General features: G+C 42.6%; 1 protein-coding gene across 1 annotated transcript; it reads left to right on the plus strand.

Moving 5' to 3' along the window:
• Window positions 1-26,591, plus strand: PLPP5 (phospholipid phosphatase 5). The gene is made up of 8 exons (XM_083185007.1): window positions 1-152; window positions 2,930-3,021; window positions 5,531-5,639; window positions 6,602-6,692; window positions 14,501-14,564; window positions 18,170-18,294; window positions 23,495-23,665; window positions 23,777-26,591. Exons 2-8 carry the CDS (start codon window positions 2,951-2,953, stop codon window positions 23,944-23,946), a joined length of 801 nt encoding a protein of 266 aa, XP_083041133.1. The 5' UTR covers window positions 1-152; window positions 2,930-2,950; the 3' UTR covers window positions 23,947-26,591.

Below are 26,591 nucleotides of genomic sequence, written 5' to 3' on the forward strand. Positions count from 1 at the left end.
CACGTGTGCAAGTTGAGTGGGCGGGACCTGGGCACGTCACCGTAGTGGTGCTGATAGCCTGGTCCCTGCCGCTGGGTCACAGTCACACTATTCCTCAGGCGGGTGTTGATTAGCTCTCCATTACTGCCTCATTGGAGCTAATACATGACGTGGTACGCTAGATAAGTCGTTTGTGTAGCTTGTAGAGCTGTAATGCATGCAGGATAGACGCTGCATATTGTTGTAATGCATTTTTCACTGCATTGTGGTACATGCTTTTAACCCCTTTATTATTTGTATTATGTTTGTAGTATAATGTACTTTTTATTTATATATTTTACAGGTCTGTGTGTGATTGTTGATTATTTTTATTAGGGGGAAACTTGCGTACAATGCAAGTATCAATATTAGAAAGCATACCAGTAGTATGCCATTTGTCAGCCTGTCAGATTGTAATAGCCCTGAACCTGGTTTTCTAGAGCCTTATCCAAATGTCATTTGCTATTATGTACTGTGATGGTGCACATAAAACTATTAGCAAGTGCATGCATCACAGGACTGTAATGGTTTTGGTACATGAAACTATTCTAAACCAGATATTTAGGATGATTTCTCAAACCCCCAGAGGCTTTTTGGAGGAAATGTTGTCACAATAGTAAGTATGGGTGCTGTAATGACCTGGAGCTTGTGTCTGGACTGGAGCCAACCACCTGTGTTTTCTACAGTAAATTAAGATAAGAACTGTGTTATGGTAAATGCTTGATATGCACAGATCTAATCTACACACTTCTGTATAAAGAACTGTCAATTATCTCACTTTCAATTGTTAAATGGTTATTCTGTTATTGTGGTAAGGTTTGAGCAGAAAGAAACGCACCATTGCATAGTCAGGAAAGAAGTACTGTACATAAATAAGGTAAATGGAGCTGAGCTTGTCTGTAACTTCAGTGTTTAGCAAACAATTTCAATGCTGGAGGGCACAAGAAAATATGAAGGCCTGTCTTGTAGTGATTCATTCACTATAACGGTTGTGCTTATATTTGTCCCCAGTATGTCTTTTTATATAGAATATTTGGTACATCCTCATCGCTTACGCTACTGAACTTACATAGCGAGCGGCGAGGGTTATATTTGGGGTCCATGCCACCATCTATTCCCTTTTGTGAGTTAAGCGAGCCTGCGAATGGACAATCGCGTTTCACGTAGCGGCTAACAAAACTGGCATAAGCGGTGGCTGCAAAGATGAGGAAGTACCGAATATTTCTGCTTTGGATCATCTGGAAAGTTGGTTCTTTGAGTGGTTACCGATTCCTAGTTTACCATATAATATCTAGGCACTACTTTCAGTATGTTCCCTACAGCCTGTGCTGCAATATGGATGACTACGTACATGTGCTGCAGTGGGTGTTTTGTAAACTAATATTACCACTACTGTAAACAAAAAGGGGGGGGGGGTGTTGTGGGGTTGGTACTAAGCTCATAGGGCCAGGTTTTTTTTTTTTTTGGTCTGTCTTTGGGCCAGGTGTACTAAGCTTCAACAGTGATAAACTACCAGATAACCAGCTCCCTGTATTTTTTCAAAAACACCCTATAACATGGCAGTTAGGAACTGATTGGCTGTACTTTATCTCTCTCAAACTTCTCATTTTTCAAGGCTTAAGGGGCCTACACATTGGGAGATTTGCTGAGCATTCTGAGCAATACTAGATCATTCGGCACACAGCAATGTGTCAGCGCTGGCCCTGACCGGCTATTAACTAGATTTGTACAGCATGATGGATATTACTCGCTGGGTGATTAGTGCCGCGCATCGCTATTGCTATGGCCCCTACACACCGAGTGGGATCAGTATGAGATCCCGACGGTCTAAATACCGATGCTGGAATCCCGACCGCTGCAATGCCGACAAGGGGGGGGACGTAGATTCCCCCCGACGCCCCGCCCTTATGGGCTTGCTGCACTCGGAACACTATTTTATTCTCCCTCTATGGGTGTTGTGGACACCCATAGAGAGAGGAAGTGCCAGCATTGCGGCAGTCGGGATTCTGGCGTCGATATTTCGACCGCCGAAATTTTGACCGCATCACCACAGAGCAATGTAGGGGCATTTTTCTAGTTCGATCACTTAGAAAATGCCCTGAAATTGCCTCATTAGTAGACCTATTATTTATAGTACTTTTTTATTTTTTTTGACTTGGGGATCGAGCTAAATTTCACATTAAATCTAAGACATCCATTATAGAGATGGTGACCTGGATTTAACCCTTCTTATACCTGAATCAAATTGATGGGTTGGTCGACCTGGGTTATAAGCTTTGGTGCTTTCACACCACACCTTGACACGTCAGCACCTGGGTCTGAGGTGTGAAAGGTGTATATAGTGTTCATTCTAGCACCTGCTAGCTTTGAAAACCTATGCAGTTCCTCTTCCCTGTCTGGGGTGTCGATGTCTGCTGTAGTGCTTCTAGCACAGTGTGGTTTGTATATCAGCACTGATATGCAAACCAGACCTGTGCTAGAAACACCACAGCAGACAGCGACACCCCAGGTAGGGAAGAGGAACTGCATGGGTTTTCAAAGATAGCGGGTGCTAGAATGAACACTATGTATACTTGTCACACAGAGATGAAACCCTAATAAATGCAATCTCTATAAGCGTTGTAAGTTTCAACATTGATAAAATGAGATCAATTTTGACTATGTTTGGCAGGTCATTGAGCCCAATATTTTGTGTGTGTGTGTGTATATATATATATATATATATATATATATATATATATATATATATATATATATATATATATATATATATATATATATATATATATATATATATATATATTATATGTTTTTATATGCCAGACTTTCCTAGTAAGAATACAAAAGGCAGGTGTGCGCATTTCTGAGGCTGTGGATACTACAATGTTTTACCAACTGTCTCCTACTTCAGACTCTGACCTTTTACACCAGGATGAACAAGAGGATCCTGGAAGGCTTTGCAGCTGAATTCTGCATCCGGATACTGCTACTAGGAATCTTTCTGTGAGTCATGTCCGCTACCACCAACAGATAATTTGAATGCAGCTTCCTGATTAGACAGAAACTAATGAACTTGTTAAAGCTTAATGAATACTCATGAGGCACTAATCCTAGGCAGTTAAATATGTGTTGTACATATACAAACATCCGGCTTCTGTACACTTTCCAGTTCTCTTTCTTTTGTAGTGTTAAATTGATAACTTTCTGGATCTCATGCAGATTGTATGGGTTTTAACCCTTGCGCTCCCGTATCACAGCCAGAAAGTCTTGGCTGCATTGACTATATAGTGCAGATCTGCACTATGTAGTCTAAATTGTACAAGTGTGCACACACCTTAAGTCAGCAGGGACTGACTTAGATATGTGAGCACTGTAGAAATCATTCAATGGTCGGCATCCATCGAATAATTTATGGGCACACATGCTACTCTGCGAATAGATGTTTATGCAAAACATCCGTTCGCAGTGCAGTGGGGAATTTGCTGGGGGTGGGTATACGCACACCCGGCGGCAGTACATTGCTCACTAAGCAGCAAAATACCACTGCTTAGCGAGTCCACCAGAATCAGGCCCTATATGCCAACAAAGGCACTCTAACAAAGAGGGAGATACGCCTTGTTTTGCATATTAAGCTTTCATTTTCTGGATTTGTGCATTCACAGTTGATCTCGTGCACTTGGCATCCAGTTTATATTTATAGCCATTGTGTCAATGCAGTGGGACCCTCTCCCTCTATAGAGTGTAAACGATGGGTCCAATTCAGACCTGCTCGCTAGGCTGTGTATATTCACTGCTGCACCCATCATTTTTGTGGACACGCCCATGAAAGCCGGGTGCCCACCCCTGAATGCCCCCTGCCTGTCAATCAGGTAGCAAGCGCCCTGCCAAATAAAAAATAACTCACTGAAGGCGCTCACTGGAGCTTTGCACACACGCAGACCCTCACCATCCGGGACGGGGACGATTTCGGACCTGTTTGAACAGCTCCGAATTGGCCCCTATGTCTTCGCTACATAATTATGGCGATCTAGAAATATGTAATGATACTTTGTTTATCTAGTACCTTCTAGAATGTATAAAATCTGGTTACTATGGACAAAATACTCACTTCTAATTGTATCCAACGTGCTGGAATAGCCATTGGGTTCAATTTTCTAAGAAGGGAGTTTAATTTCACATGGGATGTTGCTATGGGCAACCAATCAGAATCCACTTCTTATTTATTTAGCATTTTCTAGAAAATGCTAAATAAATAAGAAGTGGATTCTGATTGGTTGCCCATAGCAACATCCCATGTGAAATAGATCTCCCTTCTTAGTAAATTTCCCCCATTGTCTGTTTCCGTTGTTTGGAGAAAATGCTTGATTCTTATATGCTCCCATACATTACAAGTTTTTGTTCCCAACAGATTGGACAGATAAATCTCAGCTTAAAGGCCCCCATCCACATGGGCACTTTTCATGCGTTTCTGATGCATTGTTGTTATGGATCGTATGAAGTGTATTGCGTGTCCTTTTCCTGCAAGGCGTGTTCCTGTTTGCCTCTCATCGCAATTGCAGATCTCAGTGACTGCCACAAGGATCTATCAGTTCCTGCAGCCATGAATGATATTGCATGCAATACATCGTATGCAAAAGGACCGCATACAGATATAGCTTTTCCCTTCAGATAATGCATCTTGGTCTTAAGGCGATGTGACTAGGCACACCCATAGACTGTGCTGATTATTTTTACATTTTGTGGATCCTGCACATGGGCCCTTATTCTGGTTCACTCGCAAAGGCAAATTCCTTCTCAAATGGACAAAACCATGTGCACTCTGCAGATGGGGCAGATGTATCTTGTGAGAGAATTAGATTTGGGTGGGGTTTTACTTCAAAGTGAGATCTATATTGCAGTGTAAAAATGAAGCAGTTAGTATTTTCTCTGCACAGAAATAAAATAACTCACCCAAATCTAAATCTCTCTGCACATTTATGTGCATCACAGAGAAGCCCATTCCTTCCATATGAATGGGTCCTTTAAATAACCTTTTATTCTGCTCCTCCAATTCGGTTTACTTTTTCCAGGGGCAATTCAGTTGGGGTCAAAGTTCTTTCAAAGGTCTTCTGTCTATATACTGCATTTAATGTACCACCATTTTTATGTATTCCTGACTATGGTAGCACTATATTTTGCCAAATGGCTGCATACAAAATACAGTGCGTCCACATAGGGTGAGAGTTCAGGTGCTTGCACTTCTGAACAATAGTAAGTCCTAGAACAGTGGTTCCCCACCCTGGTCCTCAAGTACCCCCAACAGTCTGTGTTTTTCAGATCACCCAGCATGTGCACAGGTGCACTCTTATTCAGACACATTTTATAAAATTCAAATGTGGATCCAATTATTTCACTTGTGAAACCGTGCACTGTTGGGGGGGGGTACTTGAGGACCAGGGTTGGTAACCACTAGCCTAGAGTATCTATATAGCTCTTCTATAAAATATTTTTCCCCTCCCTTTCTACTCCATAGATTGACAGAAATGATGCACCCATTCCAGCGGGTGATACAGCCTGAGGAAATGTGGCTTTATAGAAATCCATATGTGACTTCCGATCGGGTCCCCACTAACAGTATGTTTGTAAGTTTCTGATGGTACCATTGGTGAATTTCCCATTTGGCATGTGAGGCAAGTGCTTAGGGGTGACACTTGCTGGGGGTAGCAGAACAGCATGCTTACTTACATGAGAGCCCTGCTAGGCCAATTACAAGACCATTACCATGATCATAAATTCTTATGTATTGTTGGGGGGGGGGGGGGGGGTTTGTTTATGGGGAAACCCTAACACAAGGATAGTATTGTGATGGGGTTGACCTATACTGTAGTGCCTAGTGTGACTTGACCCCTAATTTCAGGTGGCACAGCTGTTTTTCAGGAATATAAAGTCCATTATTTAAAAAAAAAAAAAGGTAGAACAGAAAAGTGAGCACAAAATTTCTTCGGCTGAATTTTAAATTTGTAGTAATTCTGAAAAAAGCTTATGCAATTGCAGTAGTTTTGGCTGCTGGATTTAAAGGGGTCACTATATTTAATACACAGCTAGGAGTGTTATGTATTCCGTTTAATTTATTTTTAAATCCATTGGCTAAATTCCGTATGGTAAATGTAGCCCCTTCCAGCTTAGTTAGACAATATTATATTTGGCGGAATAAAGTGATGAGTTTATAGAACATGTATTTTGTTACATGACTTGCTGAAAAGGGAGAGAGCATAATAAAGGTTTTATGTCAAATGGTGAGCATATGCTTCTAGTTTAACCTCTCACTTAAAATATAATCCCACATATATACTCATTATTTCAGCTCTGACCACTCTATTGCAATAATTGTGCTGCTGTTTACATCATACGCTATGTAGCGTCCTCACTAGCTACAGGCTTTCCCTGCCTCACCCATACCTTCTTCTGCATTGCCATTTCCAACTCCAGTAGTCTGTGCTCTTAATCCTAAACATTCCTGGTGGGAATGAGGATCCACCTATGAATATGGAAATCCTTATGTGCATGTGTTTCGGTTCTGATGTGATATTCTTTGTGTTTCCAGCTGATCTCTTTCCTGACTCCTATTGTTGTCATGGTCATCGCACGTATTTGCCGCAAGGCGGATCACGCGGATACATTGGTAGCCATACTTGGTAATGCATTTTTATAATATTAAATTGCTTACTCACAGCAGTATAGGTGTAAGGCTGGGTACACGCTAGAAAGATGTTGCATGACAAACCTTATATCTGTAGTGCATCGGTGGGTGTTATTGTTATTCAGACTACACACATCAGGTCGGCCCTACAGCACCAGCTGATGCCCATATTTTGCCATGTGTGGTAGACTGTACCATATGCTATTCACAGGAACCACTGACGGTAATGGCACAGCTGGTCAGGGAAATTCAAATGTCAAACATACTGAGCAGCCAATTGTGTGTTTGTGTGTGTGTGTATTTAATTACCAAATTGGCTGCTTCATCGGTGGGGCTGGCAGTTGCTGGATCCGCTGGCACTTGGTGTACGCAGCATAAATCCATTTTATAGTGTTCAGCAACTGTTCCCTGGATTATTAAACCAAAAAAATCAAGCTTAAGTGATCTAATTTATCGGTGAACAATGGCAATATTGTCAATGCTTTCCTTGCATGGCTGAGTATTTCAGGTCTCCTCATATGTAATAAACAGAGCTTTCGATAAAGGGATTTCCTTCTGAGTCGCAAAGATACACGAGCCATAATGTGAGTTTACAATCCAAGCAGTGTTCTTGTTTTATGTTTGCAAGATACCTTTGAACCCATAGCATTTGTATAGGTAGGGCGGTATAGTGCAGAGGTTCTTTAAATAAAAGAAAGTGCAGATTAACACATTGATGAGTAACCTGAGCATTACTCATACAGTGTACAATACAACATGTAGCTCTGCAAAGGATATTTCCGAAAAGGACTGTCAAGGAAATTTTCTTTTTTTGAATTCTTCTTATTTTTTTTATACCCTAGAACATTGATGGCAAACCTTGACACTCCAGCTTTTGCTTAACTACATATCCCTGCATGCTCTGCTTCAGCTTTGCTATTTGGCCATTCTAAATCTGATGCAGAGCATGCTGGGATGTGTAGTTCAGCAACATCTGGAGTGTCAAGGTTAGCCATCAAGGCCCTAGACCAATGATTCCCAACCCCAATCATCATGCTTTCCAGGTCACCCCGACAGGTGCACTTGTTGTTCAGACAAATTTTAAAACATCCACAGGTGGAGCTAATTATGTCACTTGTGATTCTGTGTACCTGGAAAATGTGCACTGTTGGGGGTACTCCAAAAACCGAGGTTGGGAACCACTATCTAGGAGCCCTTCTGGTTTCTCCTCTTCAATTTTCTATAGCAATCACTTATGGGGCGATTCAGTTCCGCTCCGTACAGGACGACTTCGCTACCCGGTCTGATGTTTGGTGTTTACCCGATAAAAGCAGCCTAGTGAGCAGGTCTGAATCAGGCTGCAAGTCCTCTACATCTGCAAGCTTCTGTCAACCAGTCATACTGCTTTCATATTTCCTAAACGTTTAAGATCCGGTATATTGGTATTTAAAACTGGTCTGAGCCACTTAACCCCTTTAATATTGCAGGTGAAAGCCGGTATATTACTGTTTTAAACCCCTTTCACACCGCACATAAATACCGGGTCTCAAGCAGGTTTGCAGGGAGGAGAACAGGACAGGCAGTAGCTAGACAGTGCAGTGCATATTTCATTACATATGCGGGTCCCGCTCATTACATATGTGCATATGTAATGATCGGCTCCCGCTCATTATATATATATATATATATATATATATATATATATATATATATATATATATATATATATATATATATATATATATATATATATATATATATATATATATATATACACATATACACAGCGCGGATAACCAGCTCAGTGCTCACTGCTTGAGTCCTATATACCGGTTCAGGGTCATTCACACTGCAAAAAAAAATGGCTCTGAACTGTGTAGGACTCTGCTTTTTTACCCGTTTGCAAGTACCAGTTATTTGTAACCGGTAAATACAGACTGGCGCTTTCACACTGCAGCTCTAACCATTTTAAAAGGCTAAAAATAAGTCAATATAACGGTTAAGAGCTGCAGTGTGAAAGGGATATTAACCACATGTCTATAGCTGTGTACACACACACTTTGATTTGCTTTAAGGTGCGTGCACACGTACAGATTTTCTGTCTGATCTATCTGTGGGAACAAAAACCTGTAAATGTATGGGAGCATATGACATTCAATTATTTCCAACCAAATGCAGGAAAACCGAAAAAAAATATATGCTTTAATAAATTTGTTATATCAGAACGATTAAACAATTTGTCTGACTGATCACTGTCTGTTTTCAAGTGTTTGGGATCAATTTTTGGATTGTCAGTTGCTCCCATACATATACAGTTTTTGTTCCCACCAGATAGATCAGACAGAAAATCTGTACGTGTGTACACACCTTTAGATTTGATGTTGGCATTAGATCTGGCATTATATTTGTACTTTTACATTCGATTCAATATCAATTTCACAGTGTACACATTCAATTTACTGGATTGTATTCAATATAATTATATTGGGTACTCTTTACCTAGATGGGCGCCAGCGATTGAAATCGCGGTCGTCGGGGGTAAAAATCGCGGGCATCGCGGGTAAATCGGGATGACCGCGATTTTCCCATAGGGAACAATGTTAAAAAGGCTGATTGACCGCGATTTTACTGTTAAATGGCTCAATTGACCCGATTTGGCCATAGGAATCAATGTTAAATGGGCCACAGAGCCCATTAACCCTTAAATGTCCCCCCCAATTTTTAACGCCACCCCACGATCCACGCCAACCCGAAGCGTGGCGAGCGCAGCGAGCCCGCGAAGGGCGGCGGTACGCGTCCTCCGACCTTTTCATGCCCTACTATCCACTAGGGCGTGGAGTGAGAATAGAATAGTGTGGCGAGCGCAGCGAGCCACCGAGCCCGAAGCGTGGCGAGCGCACGCGGATACCTTCACAGTTATACGCGTCCCCTCGCGGGCTTCACAGGTGTCCGTGGCGACGCCGACACCTGTGAAGCCCGCGAGGGGACGCGTCTACCTGTGAAGGTATCCGCGTCCCCTCGCGGGGCTCGCTGCGCTCGCCACGCTTCGGGCTCGGTGGCTCGCTGCGCTCGCCACACTATTCTATTCTCACTCCACGCCCTAGTGGATAGTAGGGCATGAAAAGGTCGGAGGACGCGTACCGCCGCCCCTCGCGGGCTCGCTGCGCTCGCCACGCTTCGGGTTGGCGTGGATCGTGGGGTGGCGTTAAAAATTGGGGGGGACATTTAAGGGTTAATGGGCTCTGTGGCCCATTTAACATTGATTCCTATGGCCAAATCGGGTCCATTGAGCCATTTAACAGTAAAATCGGGTCCATCGCGCCTTTTAACATTGATTCCTATGGTAAATCGGGAGCATCGCGTCGCGGGCATCGCGGGTACATTTATGGCCGGCCGCGACGCGACCGACACGATTTCCATGTTTAACATGGGTTTCAATGGGAAATCACAGGCATCGCGTCGGTCGCGTCGCGGCCAGACCAAAATGTACCCGCGATGCCCGCGACGGGCGCCCAACTAAGTAAAGAGTACCTTATATTGTTATCATGCATATCCTTCATGAAAATCTGTGTTAACATTTAAGGGGTAATTTTACTGAAGCCTCTAAAAATTTTGTTTTAAATATCACAGGTGGAGCTAATTATTTCACTTGTGATTCTGTTAGGAGACATGGAAAACATGCACTGTGTGGGGTCCTGAGTTTAAAAAAAAAAAAAAAAAAGCATTCGTAAATTTTGGCTTTTTATTTAAAAAAACTAACTAAATTTATTTGTTTTTACAAAGTTATAATTATTGTAAGGTACATTCAGATCCACATCAGCAGCATATATACCTGTTTAAAGTAACATTCTTACAAGATAATTAAATAATTTGGATAAAAATGTACACACAATCTATGGATGGCCAACATAGACCGAATCAATCGTCACCAGGCAGATGTAGTTTGTGAGTACTGTATGCACCTGCTTCTTGCCATCTCCATATAATGTTAGCTTGAATTCCCACATTCTTTACTTGGTCTATGTTGAACCTCTTATCTCCTCTTCAGTCCTACCTCTCCATACGCAGGCTGGCTTAAGCATCAGTCTTTCAAAGTGTCCCCACTGGGCACATGCAGAGTGATTTCACGCAAGATATTCTGTGATTTTAAATATTCTTACCCTGGAGAAACCTTCGTTAACCGTTCAGTGCACTACCTTTCTTAATAGCATTGATATATTTGTGGCCATATACCAGGATATTGCCCATATCCCCTCATTGGGCAGTATTCAATGAAAAAAAATCGCTGTGCATGGCGAGAGATTTTTTTTTCTCTCGCCATGCACTCGCCCTGTTCCGGAGGGCTCGCTGCCACTCCTGCTCCCTCTATTCAATCTGGTTAAGACTCGCCGCCACTCGCGGCGAGTCTTAACCCCTGCAGCGGATGAGCGTCCGCGGCAGTGAGCTGGCAGGGAGCCGTGGGACGGTGGCATCCAGGGAGATTAAAGTCTCCCTGGCTGCCCCAGAACATATGTGGAGGGGAGGTGGGCTCCCCGGGACCCAGGCAGCACAAGCTGCCCCCCCCTATAGCCAGCGGGGGACCCAGTATTCACTGCACCCGATCGTGCATATGTAATGATCGGATGCAGTGAATATAAATGTAATGATCGGATGCAGTGAATATATGAATATCTAATGAGTGGCTCGAGAGCTCCGGCCCCCTGCTGGCTGCTCTGTGTTAAAAAAAAAAAAATAATAATAATTTAAAAAAAATATATTTTTTAAAATTTAAATATATATTCATGTGCTATAAGCACATGAATAAAAATAACATGCCCCTTCACAGAAAAAAAAATCCTGATTTTTTTTTTTTTTTTTTTTTTTTTTTTACACCAAAAAAAAAAAAAACCTTTTAGTTTAAAAGTTCACATTCCAGCTCTCCATGAAAAGATGGAGAATTGCTACACGGCGAGAGACGGCGAAAATCACTTAGAAAGACGGCAAATATTTCACATTGAATAGGGTTGCTCGCTTTTGGAGAGCAAAATGCTCCGTCCAAGGCGAAAAAAGCACAAATTTGCCATAAAACAGGGCGAATTTTTCTCATTGAATACTGCCCATTGACATAGATAAAAAGAAAAATAGTTGGAACCAACTCATGACAGTAGTTCTATGTATAATATGGCACAGCGCACACTTACAGCAGTTGCTTATACTCCTTTTCACATCGATGAGCTGTTTCGGACCTGGGATTTTGATCCCGGTTCGCCCATTATACAGATGGCGACCTGGGTTTACCGCTTCTTATAACCCAGGTCGAATTGCCAGGTTGATCAACCCGGGTTATAAGCTTTCACGCTGCGCCTCGACCCGGGTTGACACGTCGGTAATAACCCAAGTCCATGGTGCGGTGTGAAAGGGGTATGAGTTATTAATCTGACATGCCAGCAGCAGAAACCCCAGGTTCTTTTATAAAACACAATAATAACTGTGGCGCACACACCTTCTATTAAAAAAAAAAAAAAAGAACTACAGAGCTTTGTCGGTTCTGCAGTTTATTACACAATGGTACATTATTATGGCTTGTAAAAGCTTTTGTTCAGTAGATCTATCTTCGGGAGGAATGTTTTGGTGTGTCAGGTGGATGAGAGGTGACGGCTGTCTGACCAGTTTATGGGAAAGACATTTGTTATCGTAGTAATGTTTTTACAAATTGTCCATTTCTTAATACACAGACTTGAGTAAAAACTAAAGTGCCCATAAACGGTGCGATGATCGCACGCGTTATGGGCTGCATCGCAACGCATGTGATGCGAGGGCAGTACAAAAAGTATGTGCAGCACATATTTTTTGTACTGTGCGATGAGATGCCTGCGGGAGCTCATCGCACAGTGAAGCCGCACAGTGTATGGGCACCTTTAAGGTGAAGAAAATCCCTGTCTGCAAGCTTAAACTTTATCGGGAAATAGGCCTTTCATTAGAGAGTTTCTGTTCAGTGGGATATTGTTTTGTGCTTAGCTAGTGAGCTTTCTGTTGAAACTTGGTTTATCCACAACATAGTGCTATCGCCATGCTCATGCAAGAAGGACATTTACCAGAAGCAATGTAAAGGGTATTAATTATTTATTTCTTCATCATACACAAGAATGTAATTCAATACAATACCACATGGCAAGACATCTTCCCATTCCTGCCCCTTCATCTCTGCTGTCTCCTTGCTGGACTCCCTACGACCACCACACGACAACCTGAACCTTGGGTGCAGTTGTGGCTAGTTTTATAACTTATGATGCTTCGGGCAGACACTCCTAATAATACGTCATAACCAGCATTTCCTTAAGTCCATGTATGGTCATTTTAACTGCGTGAAGATCTATTGCCACTATAGAGGCCGGTCTTATGACTTATTCTCAATGTGTGCAAAAAGGCTCATTTCCAAAGATTATTCTGGAAATACCCTTACGTAACATATCCTGTTTTATACAGAACGTCTGGATTTCATTAGATGACCAACAAATTGCAAGTCATCGTGATAAACTGATATCTGGTTTTGAAATGATAGAAGTAGATACATGATTATAGAATGGCTAGAATCCATATACCTTTAACAATTCCACCCTTTGATCAGGGACATTATACATGTTCCCTATCACTCCATGGAATTCAAGGTTCATTCAACATCATCTCCTACCAGCTCACATCATGTGTGAAACCAAATGGATATTTATTGGCATATAATTTGTTACAATCTGTAGCTTATTTGCAGGGGGTCTCTTTCCCAGCACGGACTGCTACTCCTTGGCCGCTAGAGAACAGTTTGTTCTTGCCCAAGTCACCTTTTGAATGGCAGGTGGATAACATTTAATTTATTCAAGGATCTCCATGTACTTAGTGGTGATAAAAAGGAAGCTTTTATATCCATTGCAGCCCACTGTCAGCCAGACTCAGAACTGTTTGCACAACTGCAAATATGTGCAGATAAGCCACCGCCCTGTTCCATGGAAATCCCGCCTTGCCAATTAATGTTCTCGCTGTGCGAATGAATGTGCACATCCATTCGCACCTGTGTGAATATTTGTAACGGTCTCACCATCTACTGTTCACTTCTTCCCTTTTTTTTTTTTATGGCACATCTGCATTTGTTAGCACTCCCACTAAACAGCTGGTTCCCACCCCCGGATGCCTACTTCATGTCAATCAATGCGCGAACAACCAGCGATCAGAAAAAGTTGCAGGAATTCATCACTGACGAGCATCGTGCATGCACATTGCATCCTATCTGCATGTGCAGTTCACTGATAATCGTACGCCGTCAGATCAGATCTGAATTGGGCCCATTGCACAAGCAACCTCACATCTGTATTGGAGCACAAAGATTGTTGATCCCAAAGTACTGAAGAAGACAGACATTTGGTTCCAAGTGTCTGCACCCTTTAACTTGTAAGCACAGGCTGAGCAAGAAAGGAATATCTGTGCCATTCTCTACACTTGTGGGTTTATTCAATTAGCTGAAATAGTGCTGTGGCTGGAGAACATTTTCACTTTTTCTTTTGTAAGTTCCATAAGTGGTGGCTGACATTGGCTTTTCAGGGCTAATTGCATAGCGCCTTGCAAATCTATTAGCCATGAGTAAATGTCATAGCTAGTTGGGTTCTCTTTCTCTTCCCCAGGGAATGAAAGCAAGGAAAGACCACTTTCATAAAATTAACATTTAATAGCATTAACATTTATTTCTGCCTATTGTCTGTGTGCCTATGTTATGTACAAAGCTGAAATCTTTCCTCGTTGGCATATTTGTAAAGCCTGGATTATGTAGTTTCATGTTTCCTCTCTTTGTTTCCACAGCTGCCAGTCTCTCTCTTGCCCTCAATGGCATATTTACCAATACAATAAAACTCATAGTAGGAAGGTAAGTGACAACATAGTAGCCCTTTCCCTAATACTCTCTATACATGCCATTATCTGTACATTTATCAGAGTAACAGTAGTTCTTCTGACCAACTTCTGTAGGAGGCAGTGTTGGATACTAAACTCTGTGTACAGACTGCATTTGTACAGATTGTAGCAGATCACTGTCACATATATTGTTTGTTCTGTGAAAATAACTTTTTTTGTATACATTTCACGACTATATATCATTAAATTATACTGTGGAGGTACAGCGTTGGTGGTTTTTCTATATTTTGGAGGTAGCATGTTAGTTATTGGTAATTCCTAGGATATTTCCATAAGCTGCTGTACCAGAGGCGCAGTAATTGTCCTATACAATTGTGTTAAACCACTTGCAAGTGTTCATTTCACATTATTTATGGGCAGTGTAACAGGTGAAACCAGTGTTGGTGGTTGCCAATCATAACAACATATGTGGACAATTATTATTATTTTTTTTAAATATATCTATATCTTCTCAATAAGAAACCTTTATCCGAGGGGTGACATTTTGATGTTCTAGGGCAGGGATCGGCAACTGGCGGACCGCGGTCCATCTCCCGGACCGCAAAGGATAGAAAAGTGGACAGTCTAAATTCCTGAAACTAGCAGTGCGGTGCTGCTAGTTTCAGGAGTTTAAACGGTCCACTTTTCTATCCGCCTGCAGCGGTCCCAGTAATGCATTGTGGCTGGTGCCGGGTGATGTCACCGCGCGCATATAGTGATTAGAACAATCGGCGCCATGTGTTGAGGCTGCCACAGCTCTACAAGAAGACTGTGCAGTGGCAGGAAGGCCCAGCGGGAGCTGTGAAGGCATGAGGACCTGCCGGGAGCAGCTACAGCAGCAGGGAACAGCGGGGGTCGTGACAGCCACTCCCAGTAAGAGATTTAACATAGGATGGGAGTATTGTTTTTTTCTTTTAATGGATGCTATGCAGTGGGGGGGGGGGGGGGGAATGGGGAGGAGGGGTCTCTCAGGTCAATGGGATGGAGTTTTGTGCCCCCTTAATAAATAATTATATGAATACACACACACCTATCTATCTATATCTATCTATCTTGAATAAATAGTCGTATCACTTCAGGGGACTTGGTAAAGCAAATTTTTTTTTTTTTTTATGAAGAATAAAGGCAGTTACATGATACTGGTCGACGTTTCAATTCACTTAAGAATCGTTATCAAGACTACATGAACATGCCATACAATAAGCCTGCACGCCGGTGGGACCACAAATATATAGTTACCGGCTCCAATAGTTCCAGCCTGCATCTGAGTGTAGCAGCCGCCTCCTCCTCTCCCCACGGAAAAGGGGCGCGCGCTACTGACGTCACCACCCATGCACCGCATAGCAACGCAGACAGACTGGGTGCGTCCTCAGTAACCAGGCTGGCTCCCATTGGCCGGGTACCAGAATACACAAAGCAGAGGCAAAGGAACACAAGTGTTAAGTACGCTCAGTAGAGCAGCATATTAGCTAAATAATCAGGTCACTGCAGTGCATAGATGAACATAGTCCAGGGTGTGCGGACAGAACCTCTGGTGAAATAAATGAAAAAAAAATAAAGAAAAATGCATACTAAATATGGCACAAGGTCACAGAAAAATATTCCAGTTTAAGCGGTCATTTAGCCCATTGGGTTTGGCTGTTTGTAATTTATATATCCACTTAGTCTCCAACTTAAGGAGAAGCCCGTCACGGTCACCTCCCCGGGACAGCGGGGGTACATGATCTATAAGAATGAACTTAATGTCTGCTACTTGGTGGCCCGCTTCTGGGTAGTGTCTGGCCACAGGTTGGTTTGATTTTCTAGTGGTGATGGCACTATTGATTGCAGAGCGGTGTAAAGCCATTCTTTCGCGGATAGTGCGAATAGTTTTGCCGACGTAGTACAGTCGACATGGGCAAAACATGAGGTACACAACGTGAGTGGTCAAGCAAGTTAACACATGTCGGATGATAAACTTGTAGTCGTTGTGTGGGTGTTGAAATGTCTTGCATACCACCAGGTTGCGGCACATGGTACATTTTAAGCACCGAGTGCCGATTTTGTATGTATGTATCTATCTCTATCTTTATATCTTCTTTTTTTTTTTTTCTGGACCTCGATCAACATATTTAAAAATATATGGACTCTTGCTGGTTTAAGCATAAGGATCCACGTGATCCGATAGGAAAGTGCTAGATCTTCTTTAACCCTTTGATTGCAAAGTTAATTTGTCAAAATTGGTGTGAAAATTGGCAAGCAAACCATTTTTATTCATCATAATGACCAATAATGTTTTCTTTTTTTATAGGAAATATCTATTTTTTTTTATTTATTTATTTATTTTTACACAACCTCTTTAGTTGAATTCATATAACTGGCCGCTGGCATTTTTAGCCAATATTTTGCACATCTCTTACAGAAAAAAACCCGGCAATGCATTTGTTTTAAGATACAATATTATTCCCCACTTTTCAGATCTATATATGTCTAGTGTCTGTGAGTCTCAAACACTGCCCTCTGTTGACAGAGAGGATAACTACATCTTTCTCACTGATGCACAAACACAGAAGGTAGCAGACTAGCTTTCAAAGCTTTTGCTTAGCGCGGGCTTGCTATTTATATAGTGCCAGCATATTCACTTTACAGTTAGGAGCCGAACAGTAATTAAATGACACTTTGTAATAAGAGGTAAGAGGGCCCTGCTTGCATGTTTAAAGTCTACAGGGCAATAGAAAATTGATGAATATTACTCAAGCCAGATGGCAGAGGTTCTTGGTGGGCTGTATGATCCACTAACACAGGAGTGTTGGCCTGGGGTCAGCAGTATGTGTGTAGAAAGCTTGCATTAAGTTATGTGTAGGGGGGAGGTAAGTGGGTAGAATAACTTATGGAAGTTGCGCTTTCAGATAACTACTTAATGTTTGGAAGGCTAGAGTAACGTCTTCACTGAGGGTGGGAGCGCATTCAAAAGAGGGGGAGCAGCCTGTAGCTGTGAATTCCTGGAAGGTAATGAGTGTGGATGAGAGATGCAGAACTTGTATAGAAGGGTCGAGTTGGGAGATTTCTCACTCACCCCCCCCCTCTCATTTTTATACCTCTAACCGAGATTTATTTAGTTTAAACAAAGTGTGGGTGCAGTTTGGTTTTAGAGAGAACAGCAATGATCCGGCTTTCTCTGTACTTGTCTCCAGGCACATCCAGTTCCACTTTCTTGTGGTGAACCTGTTGTGGCTGAAAGAATGTATAATTACCATGCAGGAGGGAAAAATTATAAGTGCGTGTGGGGGGGATGTCTCTTCTACAGCATATCCCATCAATGTGTTTGTGGTGAATGTGACTGCTCTAGGCACCACAAATAGGTGAACTTTTATTTCTGGAGGTTTACTACTCCGCCAAATGTAATATGACTTCTGTTGGCTGATGAGACAGTCCTATACAGCACCTTCCATCTACCGCACCTTTCTATCATCATTTTATTTGTTGATGCTTGAATCCAGGATGATCGCTGTTTTCTGTCCGATCTGTTTGCATCTCTGATTTTGCGTCACAGCGTTTTATACCATATTTTTTTTTTATTCTCTCCTCCCCCTACCTTAGGCCTCGTCCAGACTTCTTGTTCCGCTGTTTTCCAGATGGCCGAGAATCTCCCCGACTTGACTGTACAGGTGACCCAGAGGTGGTGATTGAAGGGAGAAAGAGTTTTCCCAGTGGCCACGCCTCATGTAAGCAACATTTCAAATTAGTCACCACATACATTGTTGGCAGATATAAGCAGAGGACTTATGTAATCCACTTCTTACTGAGGAGAATGGTCACCACATTGTATCATAGTGCCTGTTGGGTGGGTGTCCCTTGTGACTAATTTCTCTGCAATTCTTTATTTCTACTAAAAGTTTGTATTGTGTTTTGTTATACCATAAATAACACTTTTATTCACTTCCTCCATTTACTTTGCATGATATAGAGTCCTAAGCCAAATGTTAGACACAGAGTTGTGAAAGCTTGCCACTAGTGCCGAAGATATCTGATTCCGTTGGATTGCAAGGTCCTTCCCCATTTAACCAGTAGTGTAGGAATAATGATCTATATCTTACACACTGTCCCAGGTCTTGGATTGTTATACTTTCTGATAGTAACCTCTGGTCAAGGGTATAGCGCCAGCTGCGGTACTGGCAACAATTGTTATATAGAGGAGACTGCTAATAGAATAGTAGATAATCTACTGTTGGACAAAGCAATGATAAAAACAAGATCTACAGGTTAGAGTACCTCCTGCACTCAAATCCATTACATATTCATAGGCCATATAGGTGTGGTATAGACAATCATCACTGTAAAGGGGTGTACACACGGTGAGATTTTAGCAGGACATTTTGACTAGATAGTCAAAATCTCCTAGAAGGTTAGCCAAAATCTCCCTATTTTTTTCCCCCTGCTTAGTCAATATTGTCTAGCATAGATTGCTTAGCATAGATTGACTGTAATTGACCAGAGAGGGTTAATCCGCACAGCCCAATTCATTTCAATAGTCAGGTATTCCCTATAAGGGGTGCTGCCATAAATTCAGGCTTAATATGTATAGGGAGGTGCTGCCCAGGAATTAATACAATCGTACAATAACCAAGAAGAAGAAAATAATTCCTACAAGGGGCACTCAAAGCTGACTTATATTGGCTTGTTCAGCCTCACAACTGTAGTGGAGATGCAAGTGTATTGCCTCGAGCCAGTTGAATAAATGTGGTGTTAGTATACTGCAATTAACTCTGCAAATATTGATTGTAAGTTAGCGGGAAGTTGATATTAGTATATACTGTTGATGAAAATTATGTTATACCGCTCTAAGAGCACATTGGTAACTCATCAAAGCAACATAGTTGCAGAAATTTATATTAAAGTTACGACTTTCTGAGAACTTTCTCAGATAACAAGTGCCAGACAACATGTTTCTGGTGAGAACATCCATCTGGATACATTAATTCCTGAAATTGTTACACAATTGCAAGATAGGCACAGAACCATAATACAATACACACACGGACCGGTGAGCTCTATTTTAATTACTGTCACTTTATTTGCACTTTGTCACTATTGTTTTAACATATTTCGCAGCTTTTTTACATAATAATAATAAAAGTTAAATTTTAATACAATTTTCTTGGGAGACTAAACAGATAAAAAAAATGCTGAACAAGCCAATATAAGTCAGCTTTGAGTGCCCCTTGTAGGAATTATTTTCTTCTTCTTGGTTATTATACCATAGATTGACTGTGCAGGCAAGGTAATTTTGATTAGATCATAGACTATCATTTCTTAGACAAAATCGCTTAGTCAAAATCTCCAGTGCATCTAGCCAAAATCTCTCTCAAAATTGCGTAGTCAAAATTGTCCATTAGCCAAAATCTCTCTGTGTGTACACCCTACACTCTTAAGGCCCATACACACCAGAAGATTTTAATTTCAAAAGACTTTGCCAAAATCTTTGAAAGATATATCTGTCACCAAAGTAGTGCATACACACTGAGTTATTTTCCCAAAGAGCAAGATATTTTCAGGAGGTGAAAGACTTTGCTGAAAGTCTTTCATATAAAAGGTTTTTTACATAATGGGCTGGGTTTGACTTCCAAGGGTGGGAGTAGGGGCCATTTTATTCAGTGCATTTCTGTTCTTAGGGCCTGATTCAGTACTGATCGCTGGGCTGTGTGTATTCAGAGCCCAGCGACCGAGTCAACTCCACCCCAACCGAGCAAAATCCCGCCCATGTGCACAGCTGCGTTTTCATTTGCAGCCATTGGTAAACGTAGGTAGAAATCCACTTACCTGCACCAGCAATGTATGACATAACAAAATCTACATTGAGGGGGTGCAGTGGCACCAGTAATGTAAACATTACTGACCTGTGCCAGCAATGTATACGTTACCGTCCAGAGGAGTATCTAGGTGACATGGTGCCCAGGAGCAATGGTACATTTTGGCACCCCCTCTCCCCCTAGTCACACAAGCTGTAATGCCCATTATAGAATTTACCACACAATCTTCAGGGTAACACTATACGGGTGCTGGACAGGATCCCGACAGTCATTTACCCGATGTCGGGATCCCTACAGTCAAAACCCGGACACACGGGTGCCCGACGGCCACAGGCTATTCTCCCTCGTTTCGGACCACGACCCCCAGAGAGGGAGAATAGAATAGGTGGCGAGTGCAGCGAGCCACCGTGTCCGCAAGGGGCTTTGTTGCGCTCACCATGCTGTCTGGGTCCGGCCAGTCGGGATAATGACCGTCGGGATCCCGACTGTCGGAACCCTATACCACAACCACACTACTATACACGCAATTCATAATTATACATTTTACACCCCCCCCCCTTATGGCATTTTAATTCCACTTACACATAATGCACCCTGTAGTGCTACTAATGCACCCTGATGTGCCGCTTAACTACATGCTCGTTGCCATAGGGGTTACATGCTTGTTGCCAGATGTTCCATGCACATAGCCAGGGAGATTACATGTTCGTTCCCCAGGGGGATTAAAATGTTTATATTGCTCGCCCGTCCGCCCCGGAGACCGTCTCTGACAGCATCACAGATGCTCTGCATTCCTCCAAAGATGGCCACTGCCACAAAGGAGACAGTCACTAGAGGTTTTCCTGTACCTCTGGCTTCTTTCAGTGTGGCAGATGCTAGAGGTGCAGGAGTACCTCTAGCATGTCTTCTCTGTGGTGGTTGCTGGGGCGCAGGCTCTCTGTAATGCTGTCAGAGACTCTGCGCCTTCGCGACGGAGCGCACTTGGAGGGCGGATCAGTGGGCAGCGAGAGTGGTACTCTTTTGGTGACCTGAGCTCCGCCCTCCCTATGTCCTTGTTAGCTGCATATAAAGAAATGTGCATTGGCGGGTAGTGGTGCAGCAATGCATACATTACTGGCTTATAAATAAATGTACATTGCTGGCCTGTGCTAGCAATGTATATATTACTGGCTTATCGGTAAATAACACATTGGTGGGCATTGTAAAGACCCACTGCACCTACTGTCAGATGCAGCGTGCAGGGGGAGGGAGCAGACGGGCAGCTGGGTGCACATTGGTTGGCAGTGTAAAGCCCCACTGCTCCTACTGATGCGGTGTGTGTGTGTGTGTGTGTGTGGGGGAGTAGGGGGAGGGAGCGGGCGGGCAGCTGGGCGCACATTGGTGCTCCTACTGATGCGGCAGGCGAGCAGCCAGTCGGTGTGGAGTATGTATCGTGCACCGTTTGAAGCAGAGGGAGGGGGCGGGCGGAAAGCCGGCGAGGCGGTGACATGTAATGTGCTCCCTCTGTGTGGAGCAGGGGGAGGGAGGAGGCCAGACCGCCAAGACGCAAGTAGTGTGCTCCATATGGAGCAGGGAGAGGGAGGAAGGCGGGCAGCAGGGATGTATGGGTAAGCGGGAGGGAGGAGGGCGGGCTGACAATGGCTCATCTTTCAGCCATCATCGCCCAACGCCGTACATACTGAGCGATGATGGTTGAAAAATGAACCATCATTGCAAAACAGATGAACCACCTGGCTAGCGATGATGCGGGAGTGTGCATCATCACTAGTCTGGCATCGCTGGCCCATACACACTTGCAGACTTACAGCTGAAAATCAGCACGTGTGTATGGGCCAGCGAAGCCCGACTAGTGATGATGCGCGCTCCCGCATCATCGCTAGCCAGGTGGTTCATCTGCTGGTTTTACCAGCATGTTTTGCGATGATGGTTCATTTGTTATGGACAGTACGCCTCACAGCACTGAGGTCATGGGTTCGATACCCACCATGGCCCTAACTGGCCCTAACTGTGGTGAGTTTGTATATTCTCCCCGTGCTTGCGTGGGTTTCCTCTGGGTACTCCAGTTTCCTCCCACAATCCAAAAATATACTGTTAGGTTAATTGGCACCCAACAAAATTAACCCTAGAATGTCTGTGTGCGTGTACATGTGGTAGGGAATATAGATTGTAAGATCCACTGGGGCAGGGACTAATGTGAATGTTCAAATAGTCTCTGTAAAGCGCTGCAGAATATGTGTGCGCTATATAAGACACTGATAATAATCAATAAATAAGTGTGTATGGGCCTTTACTGCAAATGACACCTTTACATAAGGTTTTTCATGCCTTTACTGCAAATGACACCTTTACATAAGGTTGTTCATGACCAAATGAATGGTTGTTTATAAGCGGCAAACTTTCTATAATTGTATCAATTTCACCACCAAAAGGAAAATAACCTTGATCTCCATTAAGACTTAGTCAATTGCCACAGAGATTTTTCATCACGCTTTGCTAACTAACAAGCCTATACTAATTTGTTTCTACTATTTCTTGCGGTTTCAGCACTTTACATTAAATTATGTATGTTTTTAATTTGTATTCCTAATGTTTGTCCATTTGGAGTAATATCTTCGTAAGGGAATAAAAGCTATGTATGAATGAAACTGTAATTATTACAAAAGTGTGCCCTGCAAAAGAACCACTTTCTTTGGTTAAATTATCCATCCTCTGTATTTGAGTATTCCGTTCCAGGGAGCATCTCCCACACAGATGTTTTGAGGTCTAACACCTCATTTTGTTATACAAAAAGCTATTTGAAATGTATTCTACTCTTTAACACTAGTCCTGTGTGTGGGATATAACCTGATATTCACTACCGTTGGTATAGGCAGATCCCCAAGTGTTTTCTGCTGCAAAGTGATTTAAGTTATTTGGATTCTCCACCAGGATTTGGAAGTGGTGATGTTTCCAATAGCAACCAATCAAATTATACTGCATAACCACCTAGCACCTTCTGGGAGATAATAGCCAGAATCTGATGAGTTGCTATGGGAAACTTCTCCACTTCTGAAATCCCACAGTTTAGTAAATCTTTTCTTTTCCCTTTGCCCCCCCCCTATCCCTTCTCTACCAGTTGCCTTTGCCGGGCTTGGCTTCACTGCTCTGTATATCGCTGGGAAACTTGGAAGCTTCTCCCCCACTGGTCGTGGACATTCCTGGAGATTGTGCACCTTCCTGTTTCCCCTGCTCTGTGCTATAGCCATCGCATTGTCCCGCACCTGTGATTACAAGCATCACTGGCAGGGTGAGTATGCCGATATGCTGGTATAATGGCTTTGTGCAGGGGGTAGTATTAGTATAGTCGTTCCAAAGCTTGACACGTTTAATGCTAACTACACAACTCTTTCTCTTGCAGATGTTGTAGTTGGTGCCATTATTGGACTGTTTTTTGCCTGCCTTTGTTACAGACAGTATTACCCTCCATTAACAGACCGGGACTGTCACCAGCCCTACAGGAACAAGGGCCGAGTTTCTGGGGCTCAGGAGAGGAAGCTGAGTACTGCCGGATACAGTCTGGATGTCTAATCCTATAAAGGGACAGAGATGACTACATTCCATTTATGAACGTTTAATATTCTTCTGCCACGATGCATGGCAGCCACCTCTTATTGCAAAGAGGCAATGTCTGCTTTCTCAGGAGCAAATGATGGTTTTTATTAGTATTGATAATATATTGTCACGCCGGACTGAATCCAGTAATGTGATGCACTTGAAGGAAATGCCTGTGAAATGGGCCAAGCTGTAGTCTGTATATAGCAATACCGGATAGTAGTGTTGACCATATGGCTAGTTGGGTGCTATCTGCGTTGGGGAAATGCAGCATTCCAATGCTAATAAGCAATTCAGATTTTATAAGATGTGAGACCATATTGGAATTCTTTTTAATTAGACAGCAGGATAAGATCATCCAATACAGTATTCGTGTCTCAACCCTTTCTCCCAATCCATGGAGGAGTGGTACTGTAACTGTTGTCATGGTCACAGCAATAACCATCCAATGCTACTTGTGCACAACTGAATTTGTGCTGCATTCTCCAATGATCTGATTTCAGAAAGGGTGGCTCTCTGAGCTGGGGTTATACGTGATGTTCTGGCTGCTGACATGATCATACTGTGCTGGGATTATATATAATGTCCAGTGCTCTCCTGGTTGCTGATGAAGCTTGCTATCCACATCAGATAGGCATGACATTTATCTGACATGTTTTATTGTTTATCAGATGGGTTTATCTGAGCAAAAATAATTGCATCTGTCAGGCGGGCTGTAGGACATGTGTGGTAATCACCAGACAATATTACCCTGACGTTTTCCGATTACATCTCTAAATGTGAGGTTACCCGCATATGAAAGAAGGGAGTCCCTTCTTTTAGACTATTGGGCTTGATTCAGCTTTTGGGTTTGATTCAAAAATCATTGCAGGTCTCCAAAAAAACGCTACTCTGTGATTTTCGCGCACGCAAGACCGCAGCTTAAGTAGCTGGGGGGGAGTGGGCGGTAGTATGGAGAGGCCACTGCCAGTCCTCAACACTCCGCCCCCTCTATCTCCTCCCCTATTCTTCCATCTCCTCCTTCTCTCCCCTCCTTTCCCCCTCAGTCATGAGAGGGGTGTAATGGCATCTTCAGCGTCCTGCCTATGCAGATACAAGAGTTAAACAGCAAAAGAACAGTGAGTCTTTTATTATACATGTTTCTAACTATTTTTTAAATAATTGTAGATGTTTATATATTAATTTAGACACTTTTTAAATAATGGGCTGGGTTATGTGCCTAAAGGTGGCCATACACGCTGAAATCGGGCATCGCATCACACAGTACAAAAAGTATGTGCAGCATATACTTTTTGTACTGCTTTCGGATCGCATTGCACACACATTGCATGCCATGCGATGCAATGCGATCTAGCCTATAACATATGCGATTCTCGCAGCGTGTATGGGCACCTTTAGTGCCTGCAAAATTTTGTAGACACAGCACTGAGATGGTGTATGCATTGCATACGTGTACATGCACCCAAGATCCTCCATAAGATCGCATGTTGCATATGCTCCCACAATCGGGCTGCAGCTTCTTGCAATGGCAATGTGAAAGGGCGCAAAATGTTTGGTTTGCAGGAGGGCGCCAGACACCCTAGCACCGGCCCTGGGGAGTAGTCACAAAACTCCAACCCAGTCTGAATTAGGCCCGTTGTCCAGTATCTGGAAAGTCATTATGGTGCTCACCAGACAATAACTGAAACCGTATGCAAAATAACATTTCCCATTTACTAAGGTATTTAAAAGCAGATAACTAACCCCCTCCCACCAAACAAAAAAAAAGTGATACCTCATTTTAATGGGGTAGGTTGTTGAGTTTTTAAAATGGCAGGTTTTCATTAGCTTCCTAATTTTTCCTACACATAGGAAGCGCTTAAGCAGAGACATTAAATTGAGTAAAAAAGAGGAGGCATTTTTAATTAAAATGCATTTTTTTGTTTGTTTAAAACCTAATCTTCAGGAAACGTGGATTCTGCACAAAACCATAGCCAAAAAATGGGGTGTATTTAGTAAAATGGGAGGTTGCCAATAGCAACCTATGTGAATCATCTACTTATTTATCGAACACCTTCTAGAAGATATTAGATTCTGTTTTGGTTTCCAATAACAACATCCCGTCTTCAATAATACTCCTATTTTAGTAAATAAACTCTTGATGTGCTTGTAATGCACCATACACACGGTTCGATTTGGTCTATTTTTCTATAAAATTTTGATAATATAAGCAAAATCAAATCGACATTGAATGGTTTTCAGCCGCATTCAATGCCAATTTGATCCTGTTATGTAGCATCGATCTAATAGAAAAATAGATTGTGCAGGCCACACTATATAGTACAGATCTGTACTATACTCGTATAGTCCATATCAAATGTGTTTTGCTTGCCGTTCATTTTGATCCAATTGAATCGCAAGCAAAATCGCACCTCTTCAGATGGGATAATGTTTGTTTTTTGGTTTCCTTTCTTAAGTTATCAAGGCTGCTCGGTACTTGTGAGTTATCCGGGCGTCCGATTTTAAAATCGGGTCGGATCGGGACATCGCATCGCATCGCATGCGACCATCGGATGCGATGCGATGCGATGACCCGATTTTTCCATAGGAATCAATGTTAAAATGGACTGAGTCCATTTTAA

The sequence above is a fragment of the Crinia signifera genome, chromosome 4 (genome assembly GCF_055691185.1).
Source record: "Crinia signifera chromosome 4, ASM5569118v1, whole genome shotgun sequence".
In the NCBI taxonomy this organism is placed as follows: Eukaryota; Metazoa; Chordata; class Amphibia; order Anura; family Myobatrachidae; genus Crinia; species Crinia signifera.

Bases quoted from the DNA above. Each gene is read 5' to 3' on its own strand.
- PLPP5 (XM_083185007.1), top strand. From the start codon at position 2,951: ATGAACAAGAGGATCCTGGAAGGCTTTGCAGCTGAATTCTGCATCCGG. The intron at 18,295-23,494 runs GTAAGCAACATT...CTTCTCTACCAG, and splicing joins TCCCAGTGGCCACGCCTCAT to TTGCCTTTGCCGGGCTTGGC. The intron at 23,666-23,776 runs GTGAGTATGCCG...TTTCTCTTGCAG, and splicing joins TTACAAGCATCACTGGCAGG to ATGTTGTAGTTGGTGCCATT.